Genomic DNA, 25,560 nt, shown 5'->3' on the forward strand with positions numbered 1-25,560 from the left:
TGTGAACTTGGAGAATCTTTAACATGCCATACTCGCCATACTTGTGACTAAATATTGGAAATAAAAACAGGGTTAGAGACTCAAACACAAATGCATTAAGTGTTTTGTGATCATTTTTGTCATTAGAATATTGTCTAATAATCTGTTCTTCTATGTTGTACTGTTTTTTTTTTTAAGGTGGAGCAGATCGTGGATAAGAGGCGGAATAAAAAGGGTAAGTGGGAGTATCTAATTAGGTGGAAAGGCTATGGAAGTAAAGAGGACACCTGGGAGCCAGAACACCATCTACTACACTGTGAAGAATTTATTGATCAGTTCAATAGCTCAAGACTGCACTCACACAAACGGCCCAAAGTTTCCAAAAACCGTGGAGAGCCCTTCATTCCTAGCCACCTTTCTGCAACAGATGACTCAAGAGCTAGATCTGAAGCTCGAAAAAAGAAAAGGACTAGTGGCTCTACTGTGGGGGTGAGAGTAGGGACTGTTCTAGGGATTGGAAGTGGAGGATCAGCAACCACTCAAAAGCAGAAGAAAGTGGGTGTAGGACCTGGAAAACATGCTTTAGGGGACAGAATGAGCAAAGCCATGACATTTAAAGCTCCTCCACCAGGCGGACCTCCCTTTGTCCCGTCATTGAGGGTTCCTCATAATGGACTACAGAATGGAGAGATGGACTCTCTCATGTACAGGACTGCAGCAAGGTCACAGCGACTGCCCTCAGACAGGGTGGATGGAGAACTAGGACATATGGAAGCCAGCGGACAGCAGTTTACTACTGAACTAGGTAAGTTGTTAAGAAAAAGCAGATAGTATGGTAAACTGAGATGAGGTGATGCTGGATTTTTGAGGCACATATTGTTATAGAAATGTGATTGTTGTTCTTATGCATGCCCATTCAAACCCGTGCTCCTGATTCTTGTTTTTAAAACGTAATATTGGTACAGTAAGTATTTTTTATTTTTTTATAGAAAAAGGTTTTGCTCATAAATATAGATTTATTGCTGTGTGATTACATCTTTCAACAACTTAATGCATTCTCATGAACTTAGAATTAATCTATCAAAGATGCGTAGGCGTGGGTGCTGCTTCCTGTAAGCCACCATATTGCCCTGCCATCTGGAATACAGTGGCCAAGATGAACACTGCTGTTCTGCCTAATCACGTTTTATTTGTGTGTCTAAAGACTGGCTGCATGCCTCTATGTTACATTTAATGTAAAGATCATATTTAACTCTTTCAAACAATTTCTAAGTATTTAACATTTTCGCATCTTTCTCAGTATGTAATTTTCCTCCTCCTCTTCATCTGTATCCTCAACAACTGCTGGCTTCTCTCATTTCCACCCCATCCTATTCCTCCTCACATCAACTCTCATCTCCTGAACTGAAGTCAGGGTTGTAACACACAAAATATGTGCATAAACATTTTTTTTATTTATTCCCCAAATTGTTGCCATTAGTTTTTGTCAGCAGATTAGACTTGCTGCTGTCCTGTGCACAGCTGACAACAAGCCAACCAAACAGCAACAACAGCTTGTTAACCTTATGCTAGATACTATGAGGCTTGAGTGTCCTAAAAATCACACTTTCTCCCTGATAAACAGTTTGATTACATTCTCGCATCATATCACAATTAATTCACTTAGTTTCCCTGGCAAAAACAGCAGCCCTCACCAACAGAGGAGTTCAAGATATCCTCAACACCTCACCTCAGTATCACTGTCATTGGATAGAAGTGAGCATCACTGACTTGTTGACTCAGTTCACAAAGTTTTAAAACCTCCTCCAGAGTAAATAAACGTGGAGTTATTTGTCCTACAGTGTCCACTGTACCTGGATTTATGCACTTGAATTGGAAGTGGTAAGAAAACAGAATTCAGTTGACTGCAGTCTCAAATTTGCTGACATCTGGTGGTGAGATTTTACTTACTACCTCTTTAAGGAAGTGTGGCGTACAATAATTCCACCAAAAGTAAATAAAGTTCAAATAAATAATTAAATGCCCAGAATTACCAGGATAATCACACCCATGATAAGTGTACATAAATTTCTGACAACGACTGTAAATGTAAAATGAATCCAGATTTGAGCATAGCTTTTCTGTATTATCACAACGCCATGTCCTGTAGTGGCTTGTATATAGATAAGGATGATTTATTATATTTTTCCACCTCACCCATAACACTTACTACACCATGACAATAACCAGTAACCTGTAGTAGAAGTAATAGTGGCAGTAGTAGAAGCTATTTATTTATATATTTTAATGTTACCACAGTACCACAGTTGCTCTTGTATCATACAAATGGCCTCACATACCTACTGTGGTTCTTTCGTGCTGATAACACCTTTGAATTTCACTCCTGGGTCACAGTCCAGTGCCTCAACCACTATAGTTAATCATTAATTGTGTTTTTAAAAAGTCATCTTGATCTGTTTTAGCAGAAAATCAGAGAAAAAAGCTGAATAACTAAGCATACTAGTACATAGTTGTAGGTTGAGTGTTTCCGTTTTGCTTTTAGTTCAGAGGATGTTTTCTGATATAAAGATACTAGCTTTATGGCCACTTGCGTCATGTGCTTGTTTAACTTTGAGTATCTACTGGCTATACAGTCATGAAACATGCTATGTAAGGCTTTATATTGTCTTTTCATTCAGTGGCACTGTAGCAACATGAACAAGATGACTGTAAATAAATATGCCAAAAACATGTAAACCATATTTACCCCATGTAGAACAGATCATCTGGTTTGATTTTGTTTAAATTACTTCATAAATAAAGACAATTACACAATTCTGAGGTAAAATGTAAACAATTTTCACTTTTCTTTTTAATCACCTTAAGTCAAACTAAGCCCTCTTCTTGCTTTTTGTGGATACAATTTTTCTGATAAGCCTAAATTTCCAGTTGCAAACTGAATTTCTATTGCTTTTGGATATAATGACATCACTGTCATGGCAACATATCAACATATCAATTCAATTTCTCAGTTGTTCATTAATTTCAAAGCATCCTAGTGATTGTGATACTTTATAAAAGTCTGTCGTTTATTTATGAGTATGGTAGGGCTGCAGCACTAACCCATCCTAATGGCCATCACCCTGGGAGCTATTCTAGATACTAATCTCATAAGCCTCAAAAGACTGCCCTGCTCACCTCATCCAAAATCCTGTGCTCCACCCATTAACCCGTTGAAGTCAAACGGGTCCCTATAAAGATGTCACTGTTTTGCAGATCATTTCTGAAATTTTTAGTTCTAGACTGGATCAGTTCTTATGTGGGATCCAAACTATCCAAACAACTATTCACAGTCAAGTGTCCCTCCAGTTGCTTCACTCAAGCTGTATTATTTTATATTCATTGTTCACGTCTTATGATATCTGTCTAGGTTCTCAGCCATCCACGTCATGGTAGTCTTGAGACCTTGTAAACAAGACAGGTGGACTTCTTTGAGTGTTGGACCTCTTTTTACCGAAAGAAATCCGGTTGCCTTCTTTTCAAGTGCTTAACACTAGTGGATGATTGCAGAATTGGTTAGGAAAAAACTTTTTCAGTATCTAGCCAAGTCAAGAGCAGGTACATAGACCTGCTCGAGAACCAGAGGAATTGGAACCAGAGGAATGTACTATAATGCAAGATTAATAGGATAGAGTTATGCTCAGGTTAAAGTCAGTGTTCTGAAGTGTCTTTTTACCCGCCTAGATCACTGTAATATCTTACAGATTCTCTGCCAGGGAAATATAATTTTTGCAAGTGGTAAGGCTGTACCTTACTAAAACCACTGAATGAAGCGCAAACTGTCCATCATATTGTTACAGGAATACCTGTGTATTGATTTGCTGATGCATAAAATGTATAAATGTTACCAGTAGATTAAAGTATCGCTTGCACTGCTGGAATTGCAGCGATTAGAACACAGAACTCTCATGAATACCTATTCAATCAGTAAAATTAATTTCACTTTTTTATCTGCCAACAAATTAAAGTGATTCCCATTTTCCTTTATTAGATATTAGACAGGAGATGTGAATGTTTAAATGTTTCAGTTTAAAGTTTCGGAGCCCTAATGTGCAGCTGTCACCTTAGAACAGCGGCACTCTGCAATAAAAATTATTAACTTGAACTAAAATGTAGTGTTAATCTCTTTATTTGTGTAAGTGTTGCATTTCACTGTTCTGTTTTGGGGTTTTTTTTTTTTTTTTTATGTTCTTGTGAAGATATGACTTGAGTCACACCGTGCCACTTGGTGGAGAGTGCTGTAAAAATAAAATAGGGGAGACATGATGGAATTAATGAAGGCCAGCTGATATCCAGCCTCCCCTAGCACTGCCCTCTGAACCCACTGCTCCACCCCTCCCTTGCAGCTGAGCCCGCCACTGTTCTTTATAGAGTTTTAATTACCATTTTATCACCATCCTTATCATCTGTCTGTGACTGGAGTAGGTGGCACTCATAGGGATCACTTTTGTGGGAAAGAAGTCATATGACCTGTGAAATGCCCTTTTTTAAACTTTGAAGTGAACATGCATAAAGCATAAGGCAGGAAGCTGGCCTTAGTGGAGAAAGCTGACAACCACCAATGTAATAGCTGTTATTTTTGGCGTTTTAAGTCAGACCAGGTAATGCGAAGAAAGCCTGACTGTGTAAGTGTGCAGTAAACCCCTCAGGCCTCTAGTGTTTATTGATAATATTACCTCTGATGGAAGTAGTCACATCATGCATGGGGCTGTACTCTGCTTGAATTCAGCCATATGCTGCAAAACTCTTTGGCCCTTCACAGTGCAAATGGATAATTAAGCATACTACCAAAGCAACCCAGGAGTTTCTCAAGGTAAAGAAATTGGATAGTCTTCAGTGGCCAAGTTAGTCACCTGATCTCAGTGTAGTAGAGCAGCCTTTCTGTTACTGAAGGCAAAATTGAATACAGAAATACAAATAAACAAGCAGAAACTGAAGACAGCTGCAGTAGCCTGGAAGAGCATCTCAAGAGAGGAAACACAGCATTTCATGAACTACAGGCGTTCTAGCCTTACAGCAGTCATTGACTGCAAGATTTTACATACAAGTAAAAATATAAGTAAAATATTTAAAAAAGTCATAATATTTAAAATGATGTTAGCTTGTTGAATTACTTCCAAGTCTCTGAAAATGAAGACATAAGTATCAAAATGGTTGTAAGCACTTAACAATGTATGTAATAATTTAGTTTTGAATAATAGATGAAAGCCTGCGCTTCAATCACATCTTTTTTGTTCATTTAAGTTCTGCTGTGGTGGTGCACAAAGTCAAAATCACAAAAAAAGTCATTGTCCAAACATTAATGGACCCAGTTAAGGTGGTGACACCATTTCAAAATTGGCACCCAAAAAACCCCCATAGTACCTACAAATTATTTTTGTTTTCAAGCTTGCTGTAAAAATTAAATCAAATTAGCTTTTTAAATTAAGTCACTATTAGTCAAGTTTCAGATTGTGTTAATTAAAGAAACAAATCCCCAATGTATGATGATTATTTAAAAGTGCATTCTTATATTTTCAGGCAAGAAACACTTTACTTTTTTCTTCAGTCAACATGAACTTTATTGTTTAACCTCCTAGGACCTGGCGTCCACATATGTGGACATCACATTTTGGGTTATTTTGACAAAAATACTCAATTTTTCTCTACAAGGGCCTGATATCTATTTACGAGGACATTATACTGCTACTGTTCTATCAAAATTTTAAATGAATATCCTCATAAGGATATTCATTTAAAATTACCACAGCATCACTAGATGTTCTTAGATGAGGAACATGTGCTTTGTCTGACTCATTTTTCTTTCTGCCTTTAATCATTTATCTCGTAAAACTCTACAGCTGAGAATGTGGTACTCGACCCTCTTGGACATTTCTTTTTCTTTCTCAGTGCAGATGAATCAGTGATTTCTGTGCATTAGATATTACACTGCTCCTGTACGTTAATGCTCCTTTGTGTGACAAGACCTGAAAATTACACTGATTGCTTTTCAAATGTGAACATGAGATTGCATGTAAATATAACTGTGGGCAATTTTCAAGGTTGAAATGTTAATGCAATCAAGTTGAAATTCATTGAATCACACCAAGAGAGTTGTGATATTGTGCAGCGAGAATACCCTTAGATGACACATGTGTATGTAAAAGTAGGTGTAATTGTCCACATCGCATAATAACACTGGGAATGACTAAGAAATTCAAAATTAATTAAAATCATTGCTAGTATAAAATTATTCGGGCTAAAAAACCCCAAAACAAAACGCATTACTGAAAAAAAAAATCTGTTTTTTTGAGTTCAGATAATGTAATATTTTCTAGACTTCTGTATATGGACTATGTATCTTTTTTCTTTTTTTCCTTCAGCTTTCAGCTCTAAGTATTAAGAAATAATATTATAGTATAAAGAAATGTATTAAAACTAAGAAGATGCATTTTTTTTATTAGGAACTTGTAGCCTTGATAGGCTAAACACAACATTTATTTGATAGTTGGAGTAACTTTGCAGGATTTGTTTAACACTGTGACATGAAAAAGACTCAGGCCACACTGTGGCAGCAAAGATAATTTGCTGTAAGGAAGGGTTGGGTGTGCTCCAGATTTCAAATACACTGATTGGGCACAACATTGTGGCTGCTGACAGGTGAAGTGAATAACACTCATTATCTCTTCATCATGGTAGCTGTTAGTGGGTGAGATATATTAGGGAGCTAGTGAATATTTTCTCCTCAAAGTTGATGTGTTAGAAACAAGAAAAATGGGCAAGTGTAAGCATTTGTGCGAGCCTGAGAAGGGCCAAATTGTGATTGTTAGACTAACTGGGTCAGAGATTCTCTAAAACTGCAGCTCTTATGGGGTTTTTGCCAGTCTGCAGTGGTCAAAATGCAAGAAAAGTGATCCAAGAACGAAACTGTGGTGAACCAATGATAGGGTCATGGGTGGCCAAGGCTCACTCACACATGGGGAGCAAAGGCTGGCACATGTGATCTATTGTGCTACTGTGAACTACTGTATCTTAATGCTTGCTCAATCATCCAGGTAAGGAAATCCCAAAAAGTTGATTACGTTCATCTGAATGTAACGTTTTCAGTGGAAGAAACATTTCGTCACTCATCCAAGTCACTTCTTCAGTCTCAGCTGACGCTTTTAAAAGGTCCACAGTCTAACCAAACTAATATTTACCGAATCATGTCTCTGTGTGAAGTGCAAATCAAAGTCCCTTTTTTCTAATGCTCTTTCTTAAAAAATATATTTCACCCTTAAACTTGGATTTGGAAGCACTTTGTAATTGCAATAGCAATAATTGCAGTAGCCAACTGTAATAGATTTTTTCTTTTCTTTCAGTTGCTGTCAATTATTTTAAAATGTTCTAGAAGACAGACTGACCTGTTCTGTCACTTCTTGTATGAATCAGGCTCACCTTTAGCCAATGGGAAGATGCACCTACACAGCTCAGTGAAGCGGAAGCTGGCTGAGGAGAAAGGCTACGTTTTTGACAAGCGGCTCAGGTACAACGTGCGACAGAACGAGAGCAATTGTCGATTTCGAGACATTGTGGTCAGGAAGGAAGAGGGCTTCACGCATGTCCTGCTCTCCAGCCAAACAACAGATAACAATGGTCTGACGCCAGAGGTGAGAACAAAAAAAGACACGAGTCCTCTGCCCATGTTACATTTTTCATTTTGATTAGTGCATGTCGGTTTATTTATATTTACATAATTTATATTTTGTGCTTCGCTGACACGTATTAATTGGTGTTGATTGTATCCTAGTTGCCATGGAGTTCTGTCTGGGGAAAAAAAGAAACCATGAAAGTTTGCCCAGTAACTGTTGTAGAGATGCCCTGGAGCTATGCAGTAGTTCCCCAACTGCTCAAGGGGAGTTTTTCAGGAGACGGTTTTAGAAAACTGTGGTTTTATTTGACAGCTGCCAGGTGTGAAAATGCTAGCTGCATAAATCTAACACAGGGCACTGCTGAAAAGGGGGCACAGTTTCCTCAAAGCTGCCTCCTAACAAACAAGGCTTCAACAAGTTTAGCAATTAGGGGTACATATAATGCAGTGTTTTGCCATCTGTTGTTGCTGCAGCAAAATGCCAGTTGAACTAGTGAGGAAATTATGCTGCAAGATCATTGAGGAAGTCTTTATGTAATTATTCTTAGAGAGGGAACTGGATACTCTAGAGATAATCGCCAATGATTTCTTCATAGCTGTTTGCTATTTAGGAATATCACTCCCATTGCTTCTACAGGCTATGATCTCCAGGAGGCATGGGCATCATTAACATAAACATTATTCATTTAAAGAAATTTAAACCTAGTATGTAAATGGGACAACTGGAATATTGTTTTGAGAATATAGTTTGGCTGTCATTAATTTCCCGACTTCTAAAATAGGAGTACCCTCAAATAGTTAATGAGAAATATAAACCAATGTTTGTTCTTTTTTATTTGCAGTGCATTCTCAAAAAATATATTATTTAAAATGTAAATTTGTGAGTACAAAAAGAAACTTTTAAAATGAATTCTGCCTTTTCAGTCTCTCCATTACTTGATAAGATTAAGGTATAAAATGACAAAAAGTTTTTGCTTGATTTATTAATAGATTATTCAGGGCCTTACTGTTTTGAGAAACACTTCTGATTATGTGTAATGATATACCAGCTGAGTCCTCTCTACAGGCGTTTAGGGGGCATAATCTGTACCAAGCTGTGTCCTCCCACTTTTGATGAGTTTTCTAACGCTCTTGTCAGTAATTTGGTGATCACCTGCTAACTCCATGTCAGTCAAACTACCTTAAAAAAATCATAATCTAGCAGTGAAACAAACTGTAGATGTTGAACTTTATAGCCATAGTAACAGATGGTGTCTAAATCTGTCATTTAAATTACTGATCAGAACCTGTAACCTATATTTGTATATTCAGGGGTTTTTTGTGCATAAAGGTTTTATTTATTGTTTTTCTTAATGACCCTATGAAGTGAGAACAGAAATATTTGAACTCAGTGTAGAATTTGCTTCAAGTTGCATCTCTTTGTGGTCATTCTTTTTGCTTAATCAGACATGGTTATTATCAGTATATCCAGGTGTAGTGCTTCAGTGGATTAAAGTGTTGGGTTATCCTAGTTGCACACTTTCCACAGCCCATGTGTATGTCCACATGGGTAGAAGTGACTTGAGGGTGAATCAAAGGATGATTAAGTGTAAATGCAAGGCTGTCCAATTTACTGAGAGAGCACAGATTTGTCAGCACATGCCACAATACTGGGGTAACAACTTTGCATTTGCCCTCCAAGTAGACTCTAAATAGACTGGAAGACGGTATTAGTCCAAACATAGCTGACTTTGTGTGCATCAACAAGGCAGATACAACATAGACTCATTCATCTAAAATATATCACTATAGTTTTACTCAGGCTTTGCTCAATGGAGGCATAAAACTCAAACTTAAAGAACTGGGTGAAGAGCTTGAGAAAGGCTGGAGCATGTGCATCTGCAGTACTTGATGTCATTTAATGGCTCTCTTCTATGCAGCTTTGTGAACTGTGATGATTCACTCGTTGATCTGGCTGCCTGCAGGAGTCTTCCAGCCCATGATTGGTTGCTCATTTCCACACTCCAATCAACAACAAGCTGGTCTATTTAAATTTCCTATGAGTGATTTTAGTAACTTGCTCTCCCCAGATGCATACCAGCAGCTGAATTTTGATTTCTGCTTCAGTTTTAATTTAAAGGATTTAATGGAGATACTATTTAAACTGTTTAGTAATTCAAGCAATTTCCATACCATTTTACTGTTTATAGAATAGGTGTATACTTTTGCTTTTGCTTGAAGCTGAAATATAATTATTATCCCAGATGACCCCCCCCCCCCCAAAAAAAAAAAAAAAAAATTAAGTTCCTCAAAAGCCTAAGGGATGAGGGGAGTAACAACAGGGGAAAAGAAACTGAGAAAAGAAAAAGAGTAGCCCATGAAAATGGGGTTTTCATTTAAAAGAATAGAGCTGAAAGAGAGAGCTACACCGCTATACCCACCAAACAAACGACAACCACAAACTAAAATACACTGAAAAAAGATTGTGTTAGGATGCCTGGGTCGTTGACCCAGGGTTTTTGAGCTTATTATATTATTTATCATTTCTAGTCTTTGGTTTCTTTGAGTTCTGTCTTATGGTTTATGTCTCTGTCTTCTCTAGTTGCTCTGTCTCCCCTGTCAGCTGTATCCCCTTGTCAAGTTCACATCTCTGTGTATCCTTAGTTGCTATATCCCCGTGTCCAGTCAGTGTCTGTCTGCCCTAGTCCCATGTCTCTGTTCCCTCTGTTGCAGTGCCTGCATGTGAGTCTGTGTCTTTAGTTCAGTCTGTGTTGTTTCCTGTTTTACTTTGAAAGTCCGTATCTCATGTATATGCGTCTGGTTTTGCTTCCTTTGTCTCGTTAGGCCTGATTTGCCCGAGCTGTGTTTCCCTCCTGTTACCCATTCCCTGATTGCTCCCCCTGTGTATTTAAGCCCTGTGTTTCTGTGTGTCTGTGTTGTGGTCTACCCTCATTTATGCTGTGCGGTCTGTCTGCCTGCTCATGTAAGTTTATTTGGGATTTTTGGATTTTTGTTACGTTTTGTCAGCTATAAAAGCTGAGCTTTAAATTACACCTTTGCCTCCAAGCATCTGCACTTTGGGTCCTCCTTACCACCACTCCTGCCTGCTCACAGCCCTAACCTGACAGATTGTTAACAAACAAGTTAATAGAGAAAAATGTTGCTTTCAACAGACATTAGGTTTTTTGTCTACTTTTACTGAGTAGTAAAAGCTCCAAAGAAAAGACACTACTACAACTCACCACTCTCAGGGCTGTCCCACACACTGAGACCAAACTGGTTAACACCAGCGTTTATAGTGTTAAGTGGCTAATTGCTGAGTTCCTCCAAGGGAAATGGATGACAGCTGAGTTCAAGGAGAAACAGGACACATCCACATGCACGCAAGCCCCAATATGTACTAATATACCCACTGACATTTAAAAAATAAAATAAAATCAGGGTTATTAATGGGGGCAACACAGATGTGCAATAATTAGCAGTGCTGCCACACAGGAAGAAGGTCCTGGGTTCAAATCCAGATTGGGGTCTTTCTGTCTTGTATTAGCAAGTCCAAAAACATGCGTGGGTTAGGTTAACTGGCCATTCTAAATTAGCCATAGTATGAATGAACAGAATAGTGACTATTGTCCAGGTTGTGACCGTTTCTTGCTCCATGACAGCTGCAGTGGCCTCCAGCCTTCCTACCATACCTGACCCTGATCTGTATCTGAATCTCTGTTTTGTATTAATAACACGTTAGTATGCTAAAAACATTCAGATGTTCTTTTTTGTGCATCATTTGCACAGTTGTGGATAAACACTTTTTTTCTACCTCCTGTCATTTATATTTTGAGAGTAATTCATTCTGGTCTGTAACCATACAGAAAAACATTTATTTATTTTAAATTTCATCTGTGTAAAATTGAACCTCATTAATAAATGAATGAGGTTCAATCTGTCAATGTTAACAGGTCTATTTTTAGAGGTCTATTAAAATATTATGGCATTAGCCACAAATTACATGCAACCCAAAATCATCTGCCTTCGGCTCATAACTCTAAGCAAACAGGATTTTCATCTTCTCAGATTGTAGGATGTGTCTCACATCTTCCACAGAGGGTGGTTCTGGCTTTGATACAGCATCATAAGCACGGCAGTCTGTACTTCACAAGCACCGAAGTGGCCTAAACTATGTGTGCACGTGTGTGTGTACTTTCATCTGTGACACTAAGCTCATAAGCTTCTGGCTCATCAAACAGCTCAGATAGCTCCTTCTATGTCTCTCAGTCTTTGAAGCCACAGGAACAAGAGGGTCTACGGATGTGCTTACTGGATGGCTGAGAAAATCTTGAAAAATATCCCAGTTCCTTTTTCTTCTAAACACTCAGTGCTGGCTGTAAGTGAGAAAGTCCCCCTATCTATTAACTGGTACACTTTCTATCACCTTTCTGGCCTAAAGTACTGTAGCTTTCTATTATAATCCCATTGTTTTTCAACCAACTGGGTTTTTTCCCCATTTCATCAATAAATGAAAGAGAAGTAAGAAATTAAAAAGTGAGAAATATCCTTAACATTTTCTTTGAGTTCTTGCATCCACAAAAAAAGCAAATTTCTGTTCTGATAAATTTAAAATATTCTTACTGAAAAAAGTGCTGATGCTGATCAGTTTTCTATGTTATTTGCCCTTTTCTAGTGTTATTATACATTAACATATAACAAGCTGTTCAAGAAACATGTAGCAGCTGAACAACTTTTTTTGGACCTCCTCAACAGTTCTTCAAATATTGAGGAACACCTTCTCAAATTAAAACCAAGACTCAGCACTTTAACACAACATTTTATTCTAAACTAAATGTCCTGAAGATTAAAGCACAGAGCATCTCATTAATTGTCTCGATGATAAACATCCCTAAATGCATACTGCAGCAGATTTGTCTACTAACGTCTTCAAGTTCTCCGACTCCTCATGAATGTCACTTTGATCGCCCTCTTCTTTCTCTGTTTGATCGAGTGGAACTAGCATCTGTTCATTTCTCCTTTATGTATCTGAGCAAGTGTTTCATTCACCTCCTAAAATAATGACATTTGTAATATCTCACTTTCTGTCATGCTCGTTTACACACACACACACACACACACACACACACACACACACACACACACACACACACACACACACAAATGGTTTCCATCATTGTAGAGGATATTACATTGACTTGCATTAATTTCCTGGAGACTTATCCTAACTTTAATCAAAACGTCCTTGCCTAACCCTTACATTTACTATTAAATTTCATTATGAGAACATGCTTTTTGTGCCCCACCACGTCACTGTGTAAACGGACTTGTATCCCCACAACATGAGTAATTCAAATATGCAGACAACACAGCACACATGGTTAAAACTGGGGTCAGATTATGTGCTTGGTGAGACATAGAGAATTAAGTTCACTTTTGAGGTTGAATGGTTAATATGGGTCAGGAGTGATAATCTGATTAAAATGCAACAACACAGTGTGCAGACTGACTGCAGACAGTGAAGTGGTGGTGTGGGAGTGGGGCTGGGGTTTGTCAGGTTGACTGTCTGACAATGTCGGCAAACTCTCTTGTTTATCAGATGAGACAAAGACCAAACTCTTAATACTGAATTTTGCATATATTGTTTTAACTGGCAGCATGAACCGTGTCTCTTTTCAGACTACTAAAATGTATTGGGCCCAGTTGTTGACATACCATACTGCAAGGAGGTTATATTCAAGTAAAGTCTGACCAATATTTTCTTAATATACCCTTCTTAAAAAAATGTTCTTATTATAACATTTAGAAGTTTACACACACAGCTTTTCTTCCTTTGTAACGCATGCAGCCATAAGGAGTGGGAATTGTTAACATACAGTTAAGCCAGTTGTTGCTGACGGGCAGCAACAAACAAGCTGCATAGTGCTAGTTGTCACATTAACGTCTTACCCACAACAACCCCTGCTCACAGAGTAACATCAAGTAACTAGAAACCATTTCACCGCTAAGATGACCTTCTACACAGAAACTAAGCTTATTGGAGCAAAAGTCTAGAAGCTTGTTTTGATTTATTTTTTGCCCTTTAAATTTAAATAGAGAATGTAAATTGTGTAGTATTTATGCAATATATATATATATACAGTTATATATATTTAGCATTAGCATGTTTGAACTGAATATCTCAAGCTTGTTCCTTCAAAGTGAAATTTTGTTAGATGCTGTGATGTGCTAAGGACGCAGAAGGAAGTCTTGCAGTCCCAGTGCTGGTCTTTTTTTCTTTTCTCTGCTCTGGGCATTGCAATAAAAAATAATGATGTACCTAGTGGATCTTCAGTTTTACTCTGAGGATTCAGAACCTATATTTAAGCTTTTTCCTTCCCAACCAGTCCTCTTTTGTTGGTTTGGTTTGAATGTAATACACATTTGTTCTTCTTTCTCTTCAGATCATGAAGGAAGTTTGTCGAGCTTTGGGTAATGCCGCTGTGGATGACAGTAAATTACTACTGCTCAGTTCAGTTGGGACTGTTTTCTGCAGTGGCCTGGAGCCATCGTATCTGATAGGGCGTCTGTCCACTGACCGCAGAAAAGAGAGCAGCCGCATCGCAGATGCTGTACGGTAAGAAGAAGTCACTCCACTACAGGCAGCAGCTCTTTTGTGTGTTACCATTAGTCTTGATAGAGTCACTGCTGATCATTCTGTGACCCCTGTAGGGACTTTGTGTTGGCATTCATCCACTTCAAGAAACCCATTGTGGTGGCAATAAACGGCCCTGCTCTGGGCTTAGGAGCATCCATCCTGCCACTGTGCGATGTGGTGTGGGCCAGTGAAAGGGCCTGGTTCCAAACTCCATGTGCAGCCCTGCACCTCACTCCTTCTGGATGCTCCTCTTATACCTTCCCTCAAATACTGGGCGTCGCTCTTGTGGGTCCCATCAAAATCTATTTTTTAGCAAAATTCCATGTAATGTTATGTGGTTCCACCGATAGCATTTTTTCTCCTTCATTCCAGGCCAATGAGATGCTCTTCTGTGGAAGAAAACTCACAGCACAAGAAGCATGCAGTCGAGGGCTCGTGTCACAGGTCTTCTGGCCAACCACATTCAACCAAGAGGTGATGCTGCGTGTGAAGGAAATGGCATCTTGTAGCGCAGTGGTAAGTCTTGTTCATCTACACAATGCAGAAGGCAAAGGTGTCTCTTAAGGATGGAGATGAAATAACTCTTTCCCCTTTTGTCTGTGTGTTTTAAAGGTCTTAGAAGAGTCTAAATGCCTGGTGAGGAGTATCCTCATGTCCGTCCTGGAGGAAGTGAATGAGAAGGAATGTCAGATGTTGAAGCAGCTATGGTGCTCAACTAAAGGACTAGAGGCACTCTTCAGTTACCTGCAGAACAAGACAAGTGAAAAGTAACCATCCCACCACAGAAATTATAGATGATCAGTGTGGGTATGAAGCTACCTAAAAAAACAAAAAAGGGGGATCAGTTTGGCAGTGCTGTGGTGTCAAACTCATTATGGGCCTTTATTTCCATCTATCAGCAGGAGAATTCTTTCTGATTTCTTTCTGTGTATATCTGTTAAAAATTAAATTCAGTCATGATCACTTTTCTAAAACAGGTTTTTGTTTTCCCAGATTTCCACGCTCTGTGTTAATGAGGCAAAGGGCCAAATATGCATTGCGTAAGCGCAGGGAGGTACAGAGTGCATCTGTACATATGTGAGACTTATTCAACAAGATGGACGAAATACTAAATGTATTTCTGACTGCACATGACAAAGTGATGATAATATATAGAAGAATAATATATATTTATTACAAGTGTGTAAAAGAGTTGCTTTGTGTACATAGGATGCATTTTTCCAGGATTTTTCTTTTAGTCTCTTACTGTTTTGAATTGAAGTGTAAACCAAAGTTTGCATGAGGACACAGTTGCTTGCTCCTTATCATGCACATTCTCTCCTATTTGTATTGACTGTATGTAGTCATGAAGTAGTGCGGAATTTTTTTTCCTCATAATTATATTTTCTTACATAAACATCTTTATTAAAAAGAGCATTTCTGTTTGCTTACATTATTAAAATAACCTGGTAGATGAAATTAAATTCTTCCATTTAAATAAAATAAAAAGTATTTCAGGTGATTTTTTTATTTTTTTTTTAACAATAAAGCTATTGTGATCCATCCAACTTTAGTCGTTTCCCTCTTTAACAATATAGGCAAGAATACTGTCTTTAATTTTTACAAATAATCAGACAAATGCCAGGATTTCTCTTTTCTTGCTGGAATAATGCACCGATAATTGTTACAAATCTGTGAATGCTAGCACTAAATAGAAATGCTGAAAGTAACTGACTGCAATTCTCACAGGGGAAAATTGGTGATGAATCCGATCAAACTCTGCGCTACATATAGGAGCCTTTATTGAGTAATTGATTCGGATTGTCATTATATAAAATGTATGAACATTATTTTAAAAAAACAACAACAACAAACAAACCCCAGATGATGTGTTTTTTTTCCCTTAGCTGTGTGTTTTTAGAGCACAGAAGAGATGAAAATATCTGGATTCTCAAGCATCTTCAGCTGTCGTTGAACAATAATGTCGAAATTGAACATTTTTGTTGCTGGAATCCACTTCCTGTCCTAACCTGCATGTGATCATTCAAAGTTTCAAGAAGTTTTATATTCTGTATGATATTTAGGGATCTATTTTGTTTTACCAAAATGTAAATGTGTCTAGCTCTGTGTACATTTTTTAAAAGGTGTCCATTTTGCAGTTATATATGATGATTATATATATATATATATATAATGTAGACTGTTTTTTCTGTAACTAATTGCATGTAATATACTGTAAATGTGCTGCTTGTCTGAATTCCTTGTATTTCAGGGTATGTTTTGTACCACCATTGTAAGTACTGTTAGAAATGTTGCGTTTTATTTTTGTATTAATTTGAAATAACTGTTGTGCCGTGCCATGTGGTTTACTTTGCTCCAGAGGCACCCCGGCTTCTTTTTCGTGACCCTGCAGAAAAGTGAATTAGCAAAATAGGCCCAGAAAACAGAAAATGTATACATAAATACTTACGTCCTTCATGACCAAAATGTTAACACTATTGTCACTTGAAGATATGATTTACAAATAGAGGTGTTGTACATGATCAGTGAGAGACATGGGCTCATTTAATTTACTTTACATTATGCTTTAAAACCTTTGTGAGTATGAGCTGAGGTCTGTGGTGTAAACAGATTGTTAACATTTGTATAAGATTTAATGCAATGTGAGATTGTTAAATGATTTTGTGGTCATTGATTGCTGGGATAATAAGGTTGGAAGCTTTTTTTGTTTTGTTTTTGTCAACCAAACGTTGACAAAAACAAACAATGCCAGACTTCCACCTGAGCGCATTAAATCTAAAACCTTTAGTGTCACACCAAATGATTTTACACTTACTGTCTAAAGGAAATGTGATTCATGTAACAAAATCTAAATTGCCGTATACTCAGGTTTCTGTACAAAAATTTTTATTGTGGTTATTAGATCCATGAAAGGAGACCCTGTCTTTACTCCTATTGTACTAATCTGATGATAGATTATTTATATTGTGTCATTTGCTTCATAAGAAGAGGTATAATATGGCTTCTGTACAGCATCAATGAACACAAGTCACTCAGGTCTGCTGAGCGTTGCTCATGCTGAAGATTCATGGACTTTAATTTATTTATTTTGTAAAATATCAAATGTCTTTGAATGTCAACTTGGACAGAAGCATTTCTTTGGTTTGAAACTTTATTTAGGGCTATGGGAGTTTATAATGGATTTGAGCCCCAAATCGCCAGCTCAGCATGTGTTTGAAGTGTGCTTGATGAAAATATTTGAAGTAGATCAGTTATAACTTGCTCCATTATTTATTACAAATTGCAGGTTTATATTTTATTTTACTTTTTAAATACACATACATACATGTGTATTTTTTCCCTACACTGTCTGAAAGCACACCTTGGGTTGCCTTATAATTTAAATGTTTGTCAAGGAGTTATTGATACATTGTGATGAGTAGAATGAGCTGCTTCAAATAAAGAAACAATTCTTTGACAACATGTTTTTACATTTGCACAAACACAAGGCTTCTGCGTATGGTTTGCACAGCTAGCCTAGCCTTACCTAACACTCAGAGAAAACCTCACACTTCTGATGTGGTTTTAATTACCAAAAAAAAAAAAAAGAAGAAGACTCGTGTCGATCATTTTGTTAGCAAAATGCATATAACTGCTACATGTGTTACATGCTGCGAAACTGATACTGTGTCCTGCGTTGTTGTGGCACCATGTTAAAGCAAGAACAGATTCTTACATTAATTCAGAGTTTTACTTTATTCAAAAAGAATCAATATGATTCCCAATTCAAAGAAATCTTCAACAATAGATACTGTTAGATGTTAACAGAGTAATCCTTGCTGTGGTTTTGTGCCAACAGACACATCAGTGATGGAGCAGTAGTCCGCTGCAAGAGATGGGGTGGGGGAATAATAATCCCCAAACTCAATCTTCAATCTCAAGTACTAGATGGTTTTTTTTATGTTGACCTCTTGACATTGTTGTCAACACTTCAAGTTTTAGTCTATGTAGCTGATAAAAAGTACCCATGTAAGCTTAATTGAGCTTACTTGCTATTCAATAAAACTTTAAAAATACCAGTAATATAAGCATCAATATGGCAAGATTACCATTTTGTTCTTGGAGACGCACACCATTAAATGAAATCACCCACACTGCTAATAAAGAAATAGCTCTTCATCTGTCCTGACATGAAATGTCAGCTGAGGAAGCCTGGTACAGAGTGTCAAGCTTCATTCAGTGTGCCAAAATTTCAGTAGGTTTAACTTGCTGTGCCAGTGGCACAGTTGCAGTAAAATGTCCCTTAGAGACGGTCTTTAGGTCCTTCTTTCACCCTCTTCTTCATCTCTATCGCATGCTGCTTGCTGCGCTCCCGCTTTTCCAGTCTCTGTTGAATAGTAAGGAGACAGAAATGAATGTAAGAGAGATAAAAAAAAAAATCTTTTAATAAGATTGATTGTTGTGTCCTATCCATAAGTGGAAAAAAAATTAAAAAGCTGACAGACCTCTTTCTTCAGACACTGACGCATGGCACGGTCCACATCGTTACATGTGCCAAAGAACTTCAGAATATTGTGCTGATTGTAAAAGCAAACAAAGTTTTACACAATTTTATATCTATGCATGTGAAGCATAGATAAATAGTCATATTTGGAGATTGACTTACCTCTTTGTGGCACTGTCTCAGTTGACTTATTAGTTCATTACACTCATCTGTGTGAAGGTGAGGTGACAGGTCAGGGTGCATTTTGAGTTAAGGGCTTACTGAAGAACTGCAGAGACACTGAAAGGCAACAAGCAAGAGATGAACTGAGGACATACTCTCATCTATAAACAACGTAAAATACTCAGCCCAAGGGGGGCATCTTAGAAGTAATATGATTCAAAGCCAGTATACAATAACATATAGCAAGAAAGCAAAATATTGCCACATCTGGAACTGCTGATCTTTTGCCCAATCAATAACAACTAATGAATCAATAATTAAATTAATTATTTTAACTGTTTGAATGAATTATTCCACAGACTGCTTCAACTGCACTTTAAATACCGTATATCACGGGTATCAAACATAAGACATGGGGGCCAGAAGCATTCTGGGAAGCACTCCAATCTGCCCCACTGGATGGCAATGAAAAACAAGGAGTGCATAAACATCCTGTCAAGATCAAAGTGGGTTGTATGTGCCCCATGATGTAAAATTAGTTTGACATCCCTGTAGTACGTCAGCAGCATTTCCTCTAAAGGATACTAACACCTCCCCATCCCTCTCCATCCTGATGTGTCATAGTGATGACCGAGATTGTTTTTTCCAGTGGACACTTACCTGCAGACACAGAGGCAGAGACAAGAGCATTGTGTCAAATGTACACCATCTACATTTACTTTGGCATTATGTTAGCTAGACTAGACTTTGAACTGGGGATCTGTACTGCGTATATAGTAATTTATAATGAACTTCATGTCAGCACTGGATTATCAGCTGAATTACACTTACCACTGCAAAGGCTTTATCATCTGAGAAGTTTCCAGTGGGTAAAAAAGGCACTGCTTGCTAACTACTAGCTCCAAGCTAACTTCACAGAAGATGAATCTATACAACCATTAAACAACTGCAGAAGCTTTATGGTCTGCTGCAAGTCACTGACGCCTTAATGAACTGAACTAAATGAGCTGTAGTAGTACTATCGCCGGTTTAACCTACAAGAAATTACAATCTAAAGGACGTGCCTGCCTGTTAACAGGGGGTGAAGCTTTCGTAACTGTTTCGCCTCAACGATTTGAGTGACAAGAGTCGAGGGCGAATCGTAGCCTATATTCTTCTTTGGCTTCACCAATGGCGTGCGTACTTTCCACAAAAGGCGGGACAAATGATGACGGGAGTTTGCAGGAAATACAAGAAGGCTCCTCTCCAAGCACCTCCGTTTTTGTGAATGGGTACGGTACTATTTGGTCACCTGTGCTACACATGGGTTTTTTTTCGCCATTACTTACTATTACTGTAATGCATTAAACCTTGTTTCCGTCACTAAGTTTTTTGTTTTCAAATGTTCATGTCATTATTTAACATGAATTAATTAATAACTCGAAAATGTCAACGATGCTTAATTACCTACTTACGGTTCTTTTGTTGTTTTTTGCTTGTTTGTGTGTGTGGCGTGTGTGTGTGTGTGTGTGTGTGGGGGGGGGGGGGGGGGGGGGGGTTGTATTTTGTGTGGTTTGTGTTTACGTAATTTGAACAATCTGAGTGATGGATTTTACCGTTTTTCCTCTGACAATATTTCCTCTTTTTATTTATTTATTTATTTTTGGTTGTTATTTTGTCCTTTTCATTTCGGAAGGTGCATGCATAAATGGGGAAAATTCACAACTAAATGGACTAAACTGAAAATTAATAAATAGTGTTCATGCTCTAAGTAAACTACTCATTGGTCAAACCTAGCCTAACCTAACTAACCCCTGACCCTAATTTAGTTAGTAAGTCAAAATTTCCAAACCGTGACCTGAACTTTTGACTTTGAGATGACAAATTTTCTTCTATTTTTTTCAACAGTTTCTATAGCAGCAGTGTGAACTTTATGAACTTTTTGTATGTCATAATTAATTTCACTCAATGACGGTCACTAATTTCTTTCAACATTTAACTCTTTATGTAAGGGTCTTATTAAGGTCATTATTATATACAGATTCGTATAAGCACGGTTTGTCACGTCAGTAGCAGCGGCACTTAAAATTAATATGTAACTCCAAGACAGCAGAGGGCGCTAAAGGAAATACGTGAGTCCGTTTTGCGAATATCTGATTGGTGGATTTGGGCGGTTTGTTTGGAATCGATCGACTGTGGTGTGCGTTGTCGTGAAAGCTGAACAGATCGACTGTTTTACTCAAATTCAAGCTGTCTGTCTATTTCGGTCACTTTTAAAGGAAGCATGGACAACACTGTTAAACGTTTACTGGAGCGACTCGTAAGACGGATACCGAGTCGAATGCTGAAGACAACGCTGGATAAGTGGAGCCGTTTGACGGCGACGCAGCGGCAGTCCATTGATTACACAGAATCAAAATGGGCGTTAACAGAAAAACTACTTGCCATTTGCGAGGTATTTAGCTGGTTTTAGGCAATATAATTTGTTGTTATTTCTATGTGTTCATTGTACACTGTAAAAATGTTCACATTGAAACTACTATTAAATATTATGGTGTTTGCTCTATTAGTGTTTAACATAAGTGTTGTGTTTCACAGGAAAATGAATTGACAGTTAAACACATAGCTGAGCTCGAAATGATACGTAAGTCGAGCGACGTTACTATATTATATTATTACTATCATATATTATCATTTTGGCTTTTTGCTATATCAGTGGTAAGGACAGATTTACAGTTCACTAACAGTGCTTGTGTCGCCCTGGTTTCATACAGATGTCATCGAGAATCCCAACCTGGGCATGTGGTATGCCTTCCAGCTCATGGACCCTCAAGGTATGTTGAAACAGTAACCTGCTCTGTGTCGTCAAGGGCTGAAAGCCTATAAGTTTTGAACCTTCGTTGAATATTGAAGCTGTTGGGGTTTTCAGGGAATGTTCTGTCTTCCTCCCCTCACCCCAACCGGTCGCGGTAGATGGCTGCCCCTCCGTGAGCCTGGTTCTGAAGGAGGTTTCTTTCTGTTAAACGGGAGTTTTTTCTTCCCCACTGTCACCAAAGCGATTGGTCATAGAGTGTCATATGATTGTTGGAGTTTTCTCTGTTTTATTATTGTAGGGTCTACCTTACAATATAAAGCACCTTGAGGCAACTGTTGTTGTGATTTGGTGCTGTACAAATACAATTGAATTGAATGGAGGTTTTCTTTATTAAATTGCTGATGGCTTTAAGTGCCTAAATAATATTTTAATTTCTTGCTGTCTTTATAAATATCTTCATCTTTTTTTGTTTTCTAGATGATGCTCACTCTGTAGAGCTGACACAGTTCAAGGAACAATTTAAATCCCACCTCAGTGAGCTAATAAGACATGTAAGCTATTCCATCTAATTTACATCCAAAAATCCTATTTTTAAATCGTTTTATCAGCAAATTACATTTCACATGCTTCTCTGTTAACCTCCTGCATTATCAGTCCGTTTTCATTTTATATTTGAAGGTTTCTATCAAGATAAAGAAGCACACAGATGAAGCTGTGTGGATTCGAATTGCATGGGGAGACACCTTTTCTCGCCCCAACCACCTGAAACCCACATATGTCGTTCACTATCTTCAAACCCCTTACGTCTTTCTGAGCAGCCTAACTTCAAAACAAAAGCCTCTGTTGTCACAGGTAAAGATGACTTCTGTGGTTAATCCTTCACATTGTTTATCCAGTTTCCTTGTTTGTTTCCATCCTACTTTAAGAGACTTGTTTGCTTTGCAGGCATTGGTTCTGTCCACCCGATATCAAGCTATTAAGGATGCTAACCTCAGTGGACGGAAGCTCACTGCCATCAGAGATCTGCTTATGAAGCAGTATCTGCAAGTATGCCTGATTATTTTTTTTTTTAGAATTATTTACTAGTTAAGACTGACTTTATTTTTTATTTTTTTCATTTCTTAGATTTTGTGGGCTGCATGCAGTGTTTTCACCTTTTTAAATTACTGCTTTAGAGAGTAAAATGAGTGGAATTTTGCTCTGACCTTTTTTTTTTTTTCTTTTAAATCCACCTAGGTGTTTCCCACCAAGTTTCCCAGCCCTCTGGCAGAAAGGAATCGTGTTGTCTCAAGTATGTTTTAAAACTTTTTGATTTTCTTTAAGCCATTTTCTCTATGCATGTCTGTTGTATGGTGAAACATGTACTTAATTTTTTTTAATGCTGGTTTTATGTCTGTCTTTATTTATATGTACAGACCTTCACATAGAAAAAGAGCAAGCTGGGTCTGCAGCAAACAGACATCAAATGGCTTGTGAGGCATTTGGTGATGGGCTATTACCTCAACTACAGTCTGCAGTTTACAAGGTAGCCGGACAACACCGACTAAGTAAAAGAAGTTGAATATCTAAGTTGTTGTTTCACTGCTTCGCAGATACAGATGTTAACCCAGATGCTGCCATGTTCCTTGTTAATGTTTCATCAGCTGGAAACAAAATTCAGAGATCACACCAATAAGACCATGACAGAGCGGGACGAGGCATTCAGATGTGTTGTTAAATTTGCAAGCACCAATCTCCTCGAGTCACTCAGACACTCTGCATCCTCAGGTACACAGAAAGTGTTAAAAACAGTCATAAGAGTAACTATCATCGTCTTTTGTAAGGAAGTAAGTTATGTTACTATAACCTGGTACATCACAAAGTCATGTAGAATACTAACTGCATCTCTGCAAGTGTCCACAAGAGGGCACCCAAGTCCGGGAAGAAATAGCCATATAGTAATGCAGTTACATTAAGCTACATCACAATATTCATGATACTTTGGGAAGAGGAAACTTTTCTAAGGAAGTTTGCTTTTATGTTTAATTGTTATGTCCCTGAATCCTCCTCACTTTGCAACTCTTTCCCACATTTTTCAATGTGGGTGGAGACAATCAAAATACTGATAGTGACAAGGTAATAGACGAATTCTCAGTTATGACGCAGGTTAAAACCTGATATTCATTGTTGTATTTCTGGTTTCTCTAATGGTTATCTAAACATTTTTTTTCTACTTTACAGGAGTTGCTTCCACCCCTGTGACACCCCTTCTCTCATCCGTTCCCTTAAAGGGAAAAAATTATTTTGTTATCACAGACAATGGCCCTGGACCTTCATCACAAATGAAGCCATCACAGAAATGACCATCAGACACTTGATTTAACTTGTAGCATGCTCAGTCCATTAGTCCATTCATTTTACTTCATACTTTAATGATGTCATTGTTAATAAAACTTTCAGTCTGTTTCAATAAGAAATTTTTATTCTTGTATTTTTATATCTTCAGCTGTAGGTATACTAGTTGCTGGTCACTTTATTGTTTGTCAGCATTGCTTATAAAAGCAGAATTTTAAATATCCCTGAGGTTTGTCATTTGTTTTCTGGTATTGATACAAATGTGTAATTTTACCACACATTAATATAAAGTGTTCTTCTGCATAGCAATCAGATGAAACCAGCCCCTCACACCTCACATGCACATTATTTCAAAGTGCATTTTTACTCTGTTTGTGTCTGTATACAAAAGCTTTAGTCTCAAGTTTATTGTAAACAATCCTTTCAAGCTTATTTAAAGCATCATTGGTCAAAGCAATTCTTTAGTCCTGTTAAAACATGTGTTTTAACAGGAGGGGGGGGGGGGGGGGGCTTGTAAATACGATGTGATTTACACAAGTGAAAGGTGTTTATTAGTTAAATAGATCTGTCTTTACCAACCATAGTAGCCTCATATGTTAACTAATAAACTTAGACTGGGGGAGTTTGGGAGATATGTGAAATTTGAAAGATACTGGACCCTATCTGATGTAAACCTCCGTTTACATCTGATGTGATGACAAACCCAGACACTGAATCTAAACGTTTTGAGAGGACAAAGTGAAAGCTCTGATTTGATAAACAGTATTCTTTTGAGTGTTTTGTATTAGAGGCCTGTAGAATTAAAAGGCGAATAATGAGTCTGAAGATTTGCAGAACATGTCTCCAAACATTAGTGACATACAAACAGAGAGCACAAGTCCCGCCAAAGGACTTTGCTGTTCTATGATGTTTTTATTACAATATGATGATGTGTGCAGTTTTCCCAGATTATGTGTGTTTATATTATCCTGATGACATCAGCGGTTTCTATGGATTATGCTGATGTCAGCATTGTTAATATGGAAATATATAGTATAGTATATTAATCTTTTTGTGTCACTGTGAAGTCATGTGACCCTAACCCTATGACATATATGTATTAATATCATAGGTTTTATCATTTTTATCAACATGAGTGGAGCAGAATTGGCTTAAATCTTTGGCTTATGTTTCCAAAGGTCTATCATATTGTTGTGAAGGTTGCAGGTGATGCACATTTTTTATTTATTTATTTTTATTTTTTTACTGATTTTCACATTTAGTGCAATCTTAACCCGATTTTCACCAAAATTAATTACATAATTTCTCCCTTTGGGGGAGAATGAAATGGGATCATTCATCAAAAATAGTTGCAGGAATAAAATATAGAAAAAAATGAAATAGTCAGTTTTCAATTAGGTGGGTCGCATTCATTAAAAAAATCCAAAACAAAACAAAAAATCTAGAACTTGTCATTAGTGATGCTGAACCGGGTTAGAGTCCGCGCTATATGCACTCGAAGTATAATTATTCGTCCATCCGTATATGTTAAAAATCACATTATT

General features: G+C 37.6%; 3 protein-coding genes across 5 annotated transcripts in view; 2 read left to right on the top strand and 1 right to left on the bottom strand.

The window, feature by feature from the left end:
• LOC102790696 (chromodomain Y-like protein 2) overlaps positions 1-17,716 on the top strand; it is a 40,420-nt gene extending 22,704 nt beyond the window's left edge. The window contains exons 2-7 of the mRNA XM_006780002.3: positions 178-784; positions 7,429-7,646; positions 14,050-14,222; positions 14,318-14,528; positions 14,616-14,759; positions 14,856-17,716. Coding sequence (XP_006780065.2) covers positions 178-784; positions 7,429-7,646; positions 14,050-14,222; positions 14,318-14,528; positions 14,616-14,759; positions 14,856-15,014 — 1,512 coding nt within the window. The 3' untranslated portion in view covers positions 15,015-17,716. The remainder of the gene's footprint in view (positions 1-177; positions 785-7,428; positions 7,647-14,049; positions 14,223-14,317; positions 14,529-14,615; positions 14,760-14,855) is intronic.
• Positions 17,717-17,959: 243 nt separating this feature from the next.
• Positions 17,960-19,993, bottom strand: cmc2 (C-x(9)-C motif containing 2). 3 transcript variants are annotated; one of them, XM_035905274.2, is made up of 5 exons: positions 19,720-19,993; positions 19,474-19,548; positions 18,889-18,959; positions 18,728-18,799; positions 17,960-18,609 (listed from the first exon to the last, which is right to left on the bottom strand). In XM_035905274.2, the coding sequence occupies exons 2-5, from the start codon at positions 19,508-19,510 to the stop codon at positions 18,526-18,528; spliced, it is 264 nt and encodes an 87-aa protein (XP_035761167.2). In that variant the 5' UTR covers positions 19,511-19,548; positions 19,720-19,993; the 3' UTR covers positions 17,960-18,525. The 3 variants fall into 3 exon arrangements, with proteins under 3 accessions (XP_035761167.2, XP_006780067.2, XP_087694037.1); XM_006780004.3 differs by lacking the exon at positions 19,474-19,548 and having other exon boundaries at positions 18,889-19,005; XM_087837911.1 differs by lacking the exons at positions 19,474-19,548; positions 19,720-19,993 and having other exon boundaries at positions 18,889-19,463.
• Positions 19,994-21,021: 1,028 nt separating this feature from the next.
• cenpn (centromere protein N) lies at positions 21,022-24,138 on the top strand. Its single transcript, XM_006780003.3, has 10 exons — positions 21,022-21,322; positions 21,466-21,511; positions 21,642-21,701; positions 22,160-22,233; positions 22,361-22,534; positions 22,628-22,729; positions 22,919-22,973; positions 23,098-23,207; positions 23,326-23,449; positions 23,903-24,138. Exons 1-10 carry the CDS (start codon positions 21,152-21,154, stop codon positions 24,022-24,024), a joined length of 1,038 nt encoding a protein of 345 aa, XP_006780066.1. The 5' UTR covers positions 21,022-21,151; the 3' UTR covers positions 24,025-24,138.
• The last annotated feature ends 1,422 nt before the right edge of the window (positions 24,139-25,560 follow it).

This window comes from Neolamprologus brichardi, chromosome 1, assembly GCF_056152115.1.
Source record: "Neolamprologus brichardi isolate AB-2024 chromosome 1, ASM5615211v1, whole genome shotgun sequence".
In the NCBI taxonomy this organism is placed as follows: Eukaryota; Metazoa; Chordata; class Actinopteri; order Cichliformes; family Cichlidae; genus Neolamprologus; species Neolamprologus brichardi.